General features: G+C 43.6%; 1 protein-coding gene across 6 annotated transcripts in view; it reads left to right on the top strand.

The window, feature by feature from the left end:
- ZFYVE1 (zinc finger FYVE-type containing 1) overlaps positions 1-12,759 on the top strand; it is a 63,233-nt gene that overhangs the window by 27,536 nt on the left and 22,938 nt on the right. For all 6 annotated transcript variants that reach the window (XM_089907928.1, XM_089907930.1, XM_089907929.1 and 3 more), the window contains exons 4-6: positions 481-695; positions 10,291-10,397; positions 12,418-12,526. In XM_089907928.1, coding sequence (XP_089764054.1) covers positions 481-695; positions 10,291-10,397; positions 12,418-12,526 — 431 coding nt within the window. The remainder of the gene's footprint in view (positions 1-480; positions 696-10,290; positions 10,398-12,417; positions 12,527-12,759) is intronic.

Below are 12,759 nucleotides of genomic sequence, written 5' to 3'. Positions count from 1 at the left end.
AGTAGTTGTGGTGCACAGGCTTAGTTGCTCTGTGGCATGTGGGATCTTCCCAGACCAGGGATCGGACCCATGTCCCCTGCATTGGCAGGCAGATTCTTAACCACTGAGCCACCAGGGAAGTCCATGTTTGGATTTTTTACAGTGAGCACATTTTTTTTAAAAAGGCACTTCCTTGAAATGTAACATACATACCAAAAAGTGCACATTATATCAAAAGTGTATATGTGATGCATTTTCACAAGCTGAGCATACATGTGAATTCAGTACTAGATCATGACACACCAGCACCCACGTCCCAGCTTGTGCTCCCTTCTAGGCAAAGGTAACCTGAATTCCAACAGCATAGATCAGTTCTGCCTGTTTATGTACTTTATATTTACGGAGTCAGACTATATATCCCTTTAATAATGAAAGACAGGTGACTTTTTTTTTTCTTTTAAAGAGAGGCCACTGTTCACGTACCTGTTTCTGCTTGTCCAGATCACCCCTCTGAGGTGCCCGAGAAGCTCATCCAGGACCGGTTCCGGAAGCTGGGCCGCTTCCCTGAAGCCTTCAGTTCTATTCATTACAAGGGAACGAGGACATACAATCCTCCCACAGACTTTTCTGGTCTTCGACGTGCTTTGGAGCAACAACTAGAGAATAACACCACCCGTTCTCCCCGACACCCGGGGGTCATCTTCAAAGCCCTGAAGGTCAGTTGGCTTCTGCCCCGAGTGCTTCTCATGGGGGTACCAGTGGGTGGTAAGAACACTCAATTCTCCAGCTTTTGTCGATGCCAGTGATTAGAAATCTGGGCTTGAAAGAGAGGATATATGAAAGGAAGGGCATGAGTAGAGTTTGCACCTGTTGAATGGCCTCATCTTGCCAGGAACACGAGTATGGAGGAATCTTGGATGATAGGTAAAAGGTGACAGGTCCTCATCTTGGAGAAAAACCTTATTTTACCATTCTTTATAAGGAATTCATCAAATCAATTCCTGCCAGTTCTGCTTCCTTTTTTGCAGTTTGCTTTGTGTATACCTCTGTGCCACCGTGCCTGCAGACTGAGTACAGAGGAGCAGGGAGGGAGCAGGGCCTTTGGGGCAGTGCTGGGAGTGTGGGATTTGGAGAAGGGACAGCAAGTGTGGACACGAAGACTTGAGCTAGGGATTTGAGGGTGCCCTGACAGTTAGGGCATAGAGCCTGAGACTGGAAGGGTTAGGAGGAGTGCTTTTGCATAAAGCTAGGTCAGCCCTGGTTTACCCAGCAACAGACTTTGGGCATATGCTGATTTGCTTAATCCATTGAGTTTAAAAAGTTTGCAGTGGGACATAATGTAAACAATTTATGAATCTGGGTAAATTGTATATGGGAGTTCCTTGTACTATTCTTGCAACTTTTCTACGAGTTTGAAATTATATCAAAATGAAAAGTTAAAAAGAAAAAGGGGGGGTGGTGGATGAAAAGTTACCCCTCAAAAATGGTTTATGGTTTTTGCATAGTGCTTGGTAAAGGCTGGATGTTTGTATCCTCCCAAAATTCATATGTTGAAATCCTAATGCCCAATGTGATGGAGGGCTTTTGGGAGGTGACTGGGTCATCAAGATGGAGCCCTCATAAGTGACATTATAAAAGTGCTCTTATAAAAGAAGCCCCAGAGTGGGATAGGGAGGGAGACGTGAGAGGGAGGGGATATGGGGATATATGTATACATATGGCTGAGTAACTCTGTTATACAGCAGAAACTAACACAACATTGTAAAGCAACTATACTCCAACAAAGATGTTAAAAAAAAATAAAAAGAAGAAGCCCCAGAGAGCTCCCTAGCCCCTTCCACCAAGAGAGGACACAGTGAGAAGGCACCATCTGTGAACCAGAAAGCAGGCCCTCACTGGAAGGCCGCCATGCTGGCACCCTGATCTTGGACTTCCAGCCTGCAGAACTGTGGGGAATAAATTTCTGTTGTTAATAATCTACCCAGTCTGTGTTATTTTGTTATAGCAGCCTGAATGGACTATAAAAGCTTGGGCTTTGGAGTCAGACAGACTTGTGTTGGAATCCCATTTCTGCCATTTACCTGCTGCTTGGTCTTAGGAAATTAGTTTGTCTTTCGTGTGTTCATTCATTCAACAAATAAATGAGTGAATCTTTGTGCCAGGTAGAGTTTCAGGTGCTGGGAATACAGTGGAAAATAAGATAGACAACAATCCTTGCCCTTATTGTACTTCTTCAGACCTTTTTCCTCGTCTGTAAAAAAGGGGCAATAGTAGGATGTTCCTAATGAAGTTGAGGAGGGGATTCCTAATGAAGTTCCTAATGAAGCTGAGGAGGGGATTAAATGAGAACGCATACTTTAAGAAGCAAAGTACTTGGTATATAGTAAATGTTCCATAAGTGTTAACTAATGTGAATAATGTTAAGGGAAAAAAACTATGAAAAATGATTATATTTGAATAATTCATGAAATACATATTTCTAATTAGAATTTGAGGTTAAAGTATACCTAGATTTATTGGCTACTGTCCATTGTAATGGCTCAAAGGTAGTCAAGTGGAAGATTACACCCAAGTATTGCAAGCATTCTTAAAAGAGGCCGAATCCATGCTATGTTATACAAAGGGCTGTAAAATCTGGTAAGTATGAATATTGACGACTAGGCCAATGGCTGGATTCTAGAGTTCCTTAGATTTTCTCAAAGCTAACCCAGCTCAAAGTTTAAATAAGACCTTCAGGGACACTGAGTGCTCTAAGCAGTAGTTAGTGGTCAGGGATTCTACCCTCAGGTGTCTTGGATGTCCTACTCCAGGCCAGTTTGTTAGGTACTTAAAAAAAAAATAAATTTATTTATTTATTTATTTATGGCTACATTGGGTCTTCATTGCTGCGCGCAGGCTTTCTCTAGTTGTGGCAAGCGGGGGCTACTCTTTGTTGCGGTACACAGGCTTCTCATTGCGGTGGCTTCTCTTGTGGAGCACGGGCTCTAGGCACGCGGGCTTCAGTAGTTGTGGCACGCATGCTCAGTAGTTGTGGCTCGTGGGCTCTAGAGTGCAGGCTCAGTAGTTATGGTGCGTGGGCTTAGTTGCTCTGTGGCATGTGGGATCTTCCTGGACCTGGGATCGAACCTGTGTCCCCTGCATTGGCAGGTGGATTCTTAACCACTGCGCCACTGGGAAGTCCCATTGTTAGGTACTTTTGAGAAAAAGAGTTATAGTGTATTCTTATGAAGTGATATGATTCATGAAGCTTTCTGTGATTAAAATGAGCCTGGTCAGCTGGAGTTTTGAGGCTTCTAGGTAAGTGCTGTCCTCAGACTTTACCTGGCTCCTATATTTTCTGTTCTCTGAGGCAGGGTCTGTGCTGTACTGAGATGTGGGCCCACTGCTCTGTGCATGGGAAGGAGTTACCTGTTTAAGCATGTGTTTTGGGCTCTCCCCAGGGAGCTGTGGGGTCTTGGAACTTACTCAAATCCTTGGAAAAATTGTTTTTGTCTTTTTCTGGTTGTTGTTTTGTTTCAATTAGAAGTTGTTAATTCTCTGGTAATCACTCTAATAGAAAACTACCTTTAAGGTCTGCATTAGGCAAATTGACCCAGGAGAGTTTTATTGCTGTTAAAATACACTCTTCATAGTTTATAGCAGTGGATAATATAATGGTCGTTTATTTTTCTCCACTTATTTTTTGTTTTGTGTTGTATTTTTTTTTTTTTTTTTGCAGTACATGGGCCTCTCACTGTTGTGGCCTCTCCCGTTGCGGAGCACAGGCTCCGGACGCGCAGGCTCAGCGGCCATGGCTCACGGGCCCAGCCGCTCCGCGGCATGTGGGATCTTCCCGGACTGGGGCACGAACCCGTGTCCCCTGCATCGGCAGGCGGACTCTCAACCACTGCGCCACCAGGGAAGCCCTTGTGTCGTATTTTTTTAAAAAATAAGCAGCCTTGAATCCTTTTTGGAACAAACGAGCAGGGATGGTCATAAGCAGATAAATTATCAGTGCCAAAATAACTTGTTTGGCTTTCTGATTCTTCCATTTTTTTTCTTTCTCTCCTGGTATTTATGCTTTACCTTGTCCAGTTCCTCACTAACTCACTGAATAAACACTTCAAGAAGCCTAGGAATATATTCCAATATGATTTTGTTTCCTATATGATTTTCTTTTTATTTTACATAAAGTATGCAGGAATATTGTTAGGAAAAAATGTATAAACCTTTTGGAAAAATGGAGAGACAAATCACATAAGAGGCAGTCAAGACTGTGATGCACAAATAAAAAAATCTCAACTCTCTAGTAATCAAAGAAATTAAGACCACAACCATGCAAGGGCAAACACTGACAAGTTTGGCAATAAAATGTCAAAAAGGGTATGAAGCAATGTAAACTCTTATAAACTTCCAGTGGAAGTAAAATTAGTACAACCACTTTGAAATGCAATAGTATAGGTAAAGATATGCATAATATATATTCTAATCATATCATTTCTAGGAATTTGCCTTAAAGAAACTCTCCCACAGGAACACAGAGAACTATGTGAGGAAGTTAATAGCAGCATCCTTGTAATAGCAAAGAAAAACTGTGTGCAAAAAATAGATAAATAAAAATGGGGTATTATATGATTCTTTGCTACTTATTTTAAAAAGAGAATTGGGGTTGTGATGTATGTGTGTACACTTAATATACCTTTTTTTTCATGGAACATTGAAGCCTAGCATTTTTTCCATGCTATTAAATATTTCTATGAAAACATGTTTTTAAAATAGCTCCATGCTTTTTCATTTATATGAATGGATCATTTTTTACATTTAGTAATTCTGCCCTTATTTTAATAGTAGTTTCCCTTTTTCCTTATTATACTTTCCAAGTATTTAAAGGTATTGCCCACATTCTGCCTGTTTCCTTAGGATAAGTGACAACTCCCAATACTACTGCTGGCCAACCTTTCTGGAGTGTTTACTAATGCCATGTACTGTGCTCTGCACCGCACGTGTATTCATTCTTTTAATCCTCATACCAACTCTGAGGTGGAGAAATGGAGGCACAGAGAGGTTCATTGATTGGCCTGAGATGACTCCTCTAATAAGTGGTGGAGAGATTGAACCAGATAGTCTGACTCCCAAGTCTATATAACCCTGTGTTGTCTTCCTTCTCAGTAGTTACTCAACTTTTAAGAAGGTCAGAAGGTGTGGTCATCTTTAAAGGTTCCTGATGCATATTGCCAGTTGCCTTTAGAAAGGACATTCTTATAAGTTGTATTTGTGTGTTTGGTTAATTTAAAAAGTTATTTTTTAAATTAGAAAGCAATGTGTGTTTGTGATAAACGACTCAAATAGTACAGAAACATGTAAGATATGACTTAAGTCCCTTTCTCTCCTCTCCCCTCTCACTGTATGATAACTGTTGTTAATACTTTCTTGTTTATGCCTCTAGAAATTTTTGGTGCTACATAAGTGCATACAGAAGTATATGTATATAATGTATATGTATATTTTCTCCCTAAATATATCGGATCCTAGAGAAGTTAAATCTTTTTTCCTTCTCCATATTCTCTTTTCATGTTCGTTATTGAAAAGGAAATGTGATTAATGAGAAAGATTGAGGAGTTTGTAGAATGTGTGTGAGTGTGTGAGTGTGTGTGTGTGTGTGTATGTGAGTGAGCGTGAATGAGAGAGAGATCTACAGTCTCTTTCTGCTCTAGCTGCTTGCCCCTATGTTTCCCGATTCATCCTGCTGACCTGATCACTCTTCCTACCATTTAGCCATGTTGTGGTCCAGGCTCCAGTCCCTTTTTTCCAGCTGGGTTATTTCCCCCACTTCTTGACCACTCACTCCTTTGCTCTGTTTCCACAGTAGCAACAGCCCAGATACCTACCAGCAGGGCATATTCTCACTGATCAAGTAAGTCTATTTAAAGAAAAGAGATGCTTAGGTCCCTACTGAATAAGGGAATTGAATATTGAATTAACTATTGTTGCCTGTATTTACAGTTCTGAATAATGGAGAGAACAATTTTAAAGTTGAATTCGATAGGTTTTATGTAATACCTCCTTTAGCCTCCAATCTCTAAATCTAGAAACTCTGACTTTCTAATTCTGTCACATCAGGAAGCACCTATTAAGTATTTATAAAGTTATTATATTTTTTGGGGGGGTGGGTGGCATCATGGATTACATAAGAGTCTCCATTTCAAATCAAAATTCACTGCTAGCCTTTGGTGACTGGGGCTAAACTTACAGGTTCAGTAGTAAGAGCCCTACTGTTGCCAAGGCAACTAAAGTTCAAGATCATCTGCCCTCCAGGCAACCTTTTCCAGATTGGCCTCAAGTGCTTTCCCAAGCTTTCTCAGGAAAGGTCCTTCCCTGTCTCTTACGGCTTTGGGACCTCAGGAGGAGGAGAGCCCAAGAAACCCTGGAATGATGTGAGGTTTGGAATTTTTGAAGGACGAAGTATGTGGATTAGGTGGTCATGTCCACGCTGGAAAGGAACAATCAGGTTATAGAGGAAGGAAAACAGTGTCTCCTTACCCTTGTATCTAAAACACGTGAACATCAGATTTTCTTTTTAACAGTTACTGTTTTATTCACATACTCATGATTCAGTAAGTCCTCCTGATGCTTGTAAGTTCTCATTCATTACTGACTGCCAGCTCTTCAGTGACTTGTGAGGGAAATGAGATGCTTGTGTTACCCAGCATTTGAGAGGATGGGTGACCAGCATCTGAAGTGATGAGGCTGGTTGGTCTAGGAGTTCTTCTCTTTCTGATGTCACAAGAAGTTACTGTTGCCTTGGCCAACATAATGTCTAGGGCAGGTGATGATGGTGGTTCTGTGGGGATTTGTCCCATGGGAATCAGGCTGCAGATCGTTTTATGCTTAGCCTTGAGACACTTAGAAATGCCCCCATTTTTCTGAAGAACTTTCAGAGAAGTGAACCAGGCCACTTGAATTTGGAATAGAAAAAACCTTGTGCTTATCACTATTATTGGGCTGCAATTTTATATTTACTGGAGAGTGGCATGCCTTCTGAATTCAACCCAGCTGTTGGATTCATGCTAAATTTGGCATTATTTTTCCTAAGGAAAACTAGTACTTAGGTTACCCTTTCAGTTACCTGGGGCTAAAAATGCTATTCTTTGGTTTTCCTTATACCTCCTTAGTAACTTCTGCATTCCTTAGTTAGCTCTGCGTTTTTTCTTTCTTATTTTTTATTTATTTATTTTTTTTGCGGTACGTGGGCCTCTAACTGTTGTGGCCTCTCCCGTTGCAGAGCACAGGCTCTGGACGCGCAGGCTTAGTGGCCTTGGCTCACGGGCCTAGGAGCCCCGCGGCATGTGGGATCTTCCCGGACCGGGGCACGAACCCGTGTCCCCTGCATCGGCAGGCGGACTCTCAACCACTGCGCCACCAGGGAAGCCCTTTCTTTCTTATTTTAACACTGCTTTAGGTACATAACCATCTTTTTGCAGCTAAATATTCACCAACAAATGCAAACAGCCATGAAGACCAATGAGCCATCATGGAAAAGAGAGAAGTTCTTATATCCCCTGTGTTACCTGAATTAGTGAGGGAGGGAATAAGAGAATTCTCAGCATAAAAAATAAAGATGATATTAATAATGGCAGCTAACGTTTTCTGAGCTCTCAGTCTATGCCAGGTGCTCTACATGAGTAACTTCATTTGATCTTTACAGTGTAATCCATGGAGACCCCTACTGAGGAAGGTACTACTAGCACCCCCATTTTATAGATAAGGAAATAAAGGCACAGAGAGTGCAGACCTGCCACCTGCAAGCTGAAATAACTTTGGTGGGGGTCTCATGTTTTATTTATGCAAATTTTCCATTTAGTTTCATACTATATCCATGTTTGTTTTTTATCTGAAAATAACTTCCTCCCCGTATCTTTCAGTAAATTGATGCATTGGGAAGATAATGCTCTATTTTTCCACCAGCTAGCCCCAGAGAGTTATGCACACAGCTGTTTGAGAAATACAGCCCTAAGAGTTATCAGTGATTTGGCCAATCAACGAGTAGTTAGCCATAAATTAGAGAGGGCCTGTGGGCCTGGGATGAAGCCTGGCGCAGAGGCAGGGCCAAGGTGAGGAGGAGAGGGCAGGGGTTGGTGTGCACATGGGGGTTGGTGTGCACGTGGGGGGTTGGTGCTGGGGCACATCATTCCAGAGGTCCTAGTTGAGTACTTGTTAGGACATTTGCTCGGAGTGAGAGGAGGATACAAAGGTAGGAAATGTCTTTCACGGTGTTAGTGATCTAGCCTGGGAGGTAAAATATGTATAACAGGCTCATAGCTTTTGCCTCATCACCTCATCACTTAGTACCTGGTTCAGATGTTGAGGACGGTAGGTGCTCAGGGAAGGCAAAGCGTGGTCTTTCTAGAGTGGCTGGGAAGGCTTCATGGAAAAGGTCCCCGAAAGATGGGTCACATTCTGAAGTAAGAGGAGGACCGTGTAGGCTAGTAAGTGATTCTACTTGCCTTGCTTCTTGTTTATTCTCTTTAATATTGATAGGTATATGCCTTTATAGTCTCTCTCAAAATCTTTGTTGTTTTCCCTAAGTTACTCTTTACAGAATTACCCCAAGAGAACAGGACATATATGTATTATTAGACTGTTTTTTTTTGGTCTGAGTCAAGGATTGCCACTTGGTTGGCCATCGCTGGCAGATGGTGTCTTACAAGCCTGTGCATTATCCTTGCAGGAGCTGAATTTTAATGCACGTGGGTGAGGCCCTCACCCTTAGTATGACACATTCTTTGCCGCTACTCTTGTCTGAACACCTGACCTGACTCAACATTGAGAGCATGTGCTTTTGTAAACACTTCGTTCACAACTCAGGGTATTAGGTTTCATTGAAAAAAGGGAAAGGAACTTTAATAAATAAGTTCTCCTTAAGCGAAATTCCATTTAGAGCTTGAGAACCTTAGTTTAAAACCTAATCTGCCCCTTTTCCAAGTCTCATCTTAAAATTTCTTTTGCCTTTTTACTAAAGGAAGTAACATTTTGTTTTAAGCTACTGTTCCTTCTCTTCCCCTGAATAGCGCCTGGCTGCCTCAGAATGAGGGATTGAGAGAAGCTTGGAATTGCGAGCATTTAATAATTTTTAAAGCCTGGAAAGCCCATTTCTGTTTAATTTAGATAACTTTTTCCACTGCATACGAGTAAGGGCCTGGAAGGAAAAAACCAGCCTGAAGAATGCTTTCAATATAAAGTAGTGAGTGAAAAGAGAGGTTTAGAAATGGAAGCTGCCTTTAAACATAAAATTTTCAGTTTGTTTCTGCAAATACTTTTATCTTTCTTCTTAGCATTTATTTTGGCCACTTGCTGTCTTTTGTTTTTGGTACGCGGGCCTCTCACTGCTGTGGCCTCTCCTGTTGCGGAGCACAGGCTCCGGACGCGCAGGCTCAGCGGCCATGGTTCACGGGCCCAGCCGCTCCGCGGCATGTGGGATCTTCCCGGACCAGGGCACGAACCCGTGTCTCCTGCATCGGCAGGCGGACTCTCAACCACTGCGTCACCAGGGAAGCTCTGGCCACTTGCTGTCTTTTAGGTTACTGTAGTTGATAAAAGACTGCCAGAACCTATAATAATTCCTCCTTGCTTTTTGGCTGATAACCCTTATTCTACATATAGTTCTGTGGTTTCATAAACTCCAGTGAGCACCTTTGGTTAGAACTGGTGGAGATGCCCAGGAAACTCCCAGCTCACTTCTCAGCTCTGCCTGCCTCTGACTGAAAGACAAGCCACCTTCTTTAGTGTTGGTTTCTTGGTCCCAGCTTCACAAAGATGAAGTGGACATTAGTCAGTATCTGGTGGTTTTGAATGAAAGACGGAGAGTGTGTGAGGTGTTTATAACTTGCATGGTAATTAGGAGAGAACGGTAACTTTGTTTGCTTACTTCTGACCTCGTGGGAAATGGGCTGGTTCTTTCTGAGGTTTCCTGTGGTGAGGATTGGTGCAAGTCGGGCCAAGAAGGTCTAGGGTAAAGAGCAGAAGTCATTGGCTTCCCTCTTCTAGCTGTGGAGCCCATAAGAAATAAGCCAGCAGTGAGGGCATATTAGAAAGGCAAGCAGTGGGACTTCCCTGGTGGTCCAGTGGTTAAGACTCTGCACTTTCACTGCAGAGGGTGTGGGTTTGATCCAAGTTCCACATGCTGGGCGGTGTGGGGAAAAAAAGAAAGAAGAAAAGGAAAACAATAACCAATAAAGTTCATTTCAAAAAAAAAAAAAAAAGGCAAGCAGTACAAGGGCCAGAGCTCTGGGCTGTCCCCCGTGTCCCTTCATGTATCACCTTCCCTCCGCACAGGCCCTGAGCGACCGCTTCAGCGGTGAGATCCCCGATGACCAGATGGCACACAGCTCCTTTTTTCCAGATGAGTACTTCACCTGCTCTGTCCTGTGCCTCAGCTGCGGGTAAGTCCCCATCTTGGGCAAAGAGACTCAGAATGGTGCTTCGCAGACCTCACTGTGCATGCAGATCATGTGGGGTCTGGTTAAATTAGATTGTGATTTAAGGATGGGGTGGGGGCTGAGATGGGGTACTTCTAGCAAGTTCCCAGGTGATCCTGATGGTCTGGGGACCATACTTTGAGGTTGCAGGGGATCCCAGGACACATGGTTATGAGGAATCCCCTGAAGATTCCAACCTGGTTTAGATGTACAATTGACTGGTTTGCGTAATTTTTACCACAGAAAACTTGAGGTTGCCTGTTTTTCTATGTTTCTCTGACCAGAGCTTTCAATGGTAGTAATTCCATCCCTTCACCTAATATTCGGTAGCGCGGTGTGTGCAAAGCACCAGGGTAGGCATTATTCCCAGTTGGCTGCTTTCACCGTGAGGGCAGATACTTAGAGCACATTAGGATTATCCAGGGAGCGCTCAGAATCATTGAGGCCTGGGCCTCACCTCCGGGGATTCTCATTTAACAGATCTGGGGTGGGGCCTCAGCACTGGTGTATTTAAAAGGCTCCTCAGATGATTCTGATACGTAGCTCACTTGAGAACACTGAGTTAGGGCAGTATTCTCAAACCTTAATCCGTGTGTGCATCACCTCAGGATTTTGTTAAATGCAGATTCTGAATCAGCTGGTCTGGGTGAGATTCTGCATTTCCAACAAGCTCCCAGGTGATGCCTGTGCTGCTGGTCCATGGGTCACACTTTGTTACAGGGGGAACAGAGCAGTGATTCTCAGATTTTAGCATGCATCAGAAAAACCTGAAGGACACGTTAAAACAGATCGTTGGGCCTTGCCCCCAGTTTCTGATTCAGTAGGTCTGATGTAGGGCCTGAGAACTTGCACTTCTGATACGTTCCCAGGTGATGCTGATGTTGCTGGATGGGGACCACACTTTGAGGCTCACTGGATTAATTTGAGCCGTTAATGGCTCTTCAATCGCAGTCTGGTGACTTGTCTGATGGAGCCCAGGGGATTTAAATGCAGTGTGTCAGGGTCAGATTGCAGACTCTGTCTTGCAGACACTCCCCCAGCTCTCCACTCCCTTCACCACTGCAGAGTCTTTGCTCTCATCAGGACTTCTGCTCCTGTCCTTCACATTCGTCCATACAGAGGAGACCTGAACCTTTTTTGTTATGAATGGCCTTTTTGCATTGATCCCTGTAGGCCACCTGCTGGGTCACCACCTTGGCTCTGGGTTTGTAAAAAGGACTTGGCTCTTCGATTATACAGTCTGGGCTACGATTATACAGTCTGGGCTACGGAGAACTGGGCATTGTCTTGGAGAGGAAGGAGGGATGGTAATTGCCAGTGTGACTTGCCTTCCTTTAGCGGGCCCCATGAGCCCAGCAGGAGGCTTAGGGTCTGTTAGATCATCACTTTTCCATGTTAACTGTGCCTCACTAGGGTTTCCAGAACTTCTCCTTCTATCACAGTGAAATTCTAAAGTCCCAGTCCCTGGTTTTGCGTTGTCAGGATAGCAGAGCTCACTGTTCATTTGGAAGGTTTTCTTGTTCAGCTTAAGCCTCCTTTTTATGCACTGCCAAATTTTGAGGGTGGGTTTTTGTTTTACATCTTGGCAGCCTGTTCTGGTTAAACTTCCCATTTCATGCTGTTTGGATTTTTGAGTTCCCTGAGGGCCATTCAGGTTTTATATCTGGTCAAGGTGGTGTCTTCTGGCTCCTCCGTTCCTACTGAGGGACCAGGTGGTTGTCCAAGAAGAGATTACTCCTTTGGCCCTTTCTCCTCACACAAGAGTAATAGTTGCTTTACCTGTGTAGTGATGTTGATTGCAAGTATGAGAGAGGCACGTGGGTTTCTGAAAGAAACTGCCCTCTCTCTGCTCAGTATTCAGGGCCTGGTTAATTCTGGAGCTCTGGTTTTGACCCTGGGTCTGGCTCAGGGTCAGAGATTCTTCAGCGTAAGCGGCACTGGCTCCTTTTGGCGGCTTCACTGTCAGCTTTTGGGCTTCACTCAGGGCTGGATGTAAGAACAGCATGAATCATGGGAAAGAAGGAGTACCTCATGAAGCCAACAGCCGCTGCAGATACTCTCACCAGTATGACAACCGGGTTTTTACCTGCAAGGTGAGTCCACCCAGCTTCTTCCCTAGCAGCTGGCTTGCCGGCCACACTCTCCTTTTGGGAAGACTGGCTTGGGACCATTCTTTGCTGCATCCCAAAGTATCTGATACTCAAATTGAATATCTCTGGAACTTCTCTCCAGCTCTAACCATAAGAACTCACATGTCTGTTGCTGGGGACTCCTTGGTTTATTTTTTTAAGCTTCAATCCCCCTTATTTTGTTGAGCTTATATATG

The sequence above is a fragment of the Delphinapterus leucas genome, chromosome 2 (genome assembly GCF_059928025.1).
Source record: "Delphinapterus leucas isolate spDelLeu-1000000601 "Yukka" chromosome 2, BTC_Dleu_Yukka2, whole genome shotgun sequence".
Taxonomy (NCBI): domain Eukaryota; kingdom Metazoa; phylum Chordata; class Mammalia; order Artiodactyla; family Monodontidae; genus Delphinapterus; species Delphinapterus leucas.
This window is presented reverse-complemented; position numbering and strand designations above follow the sequence as displayed.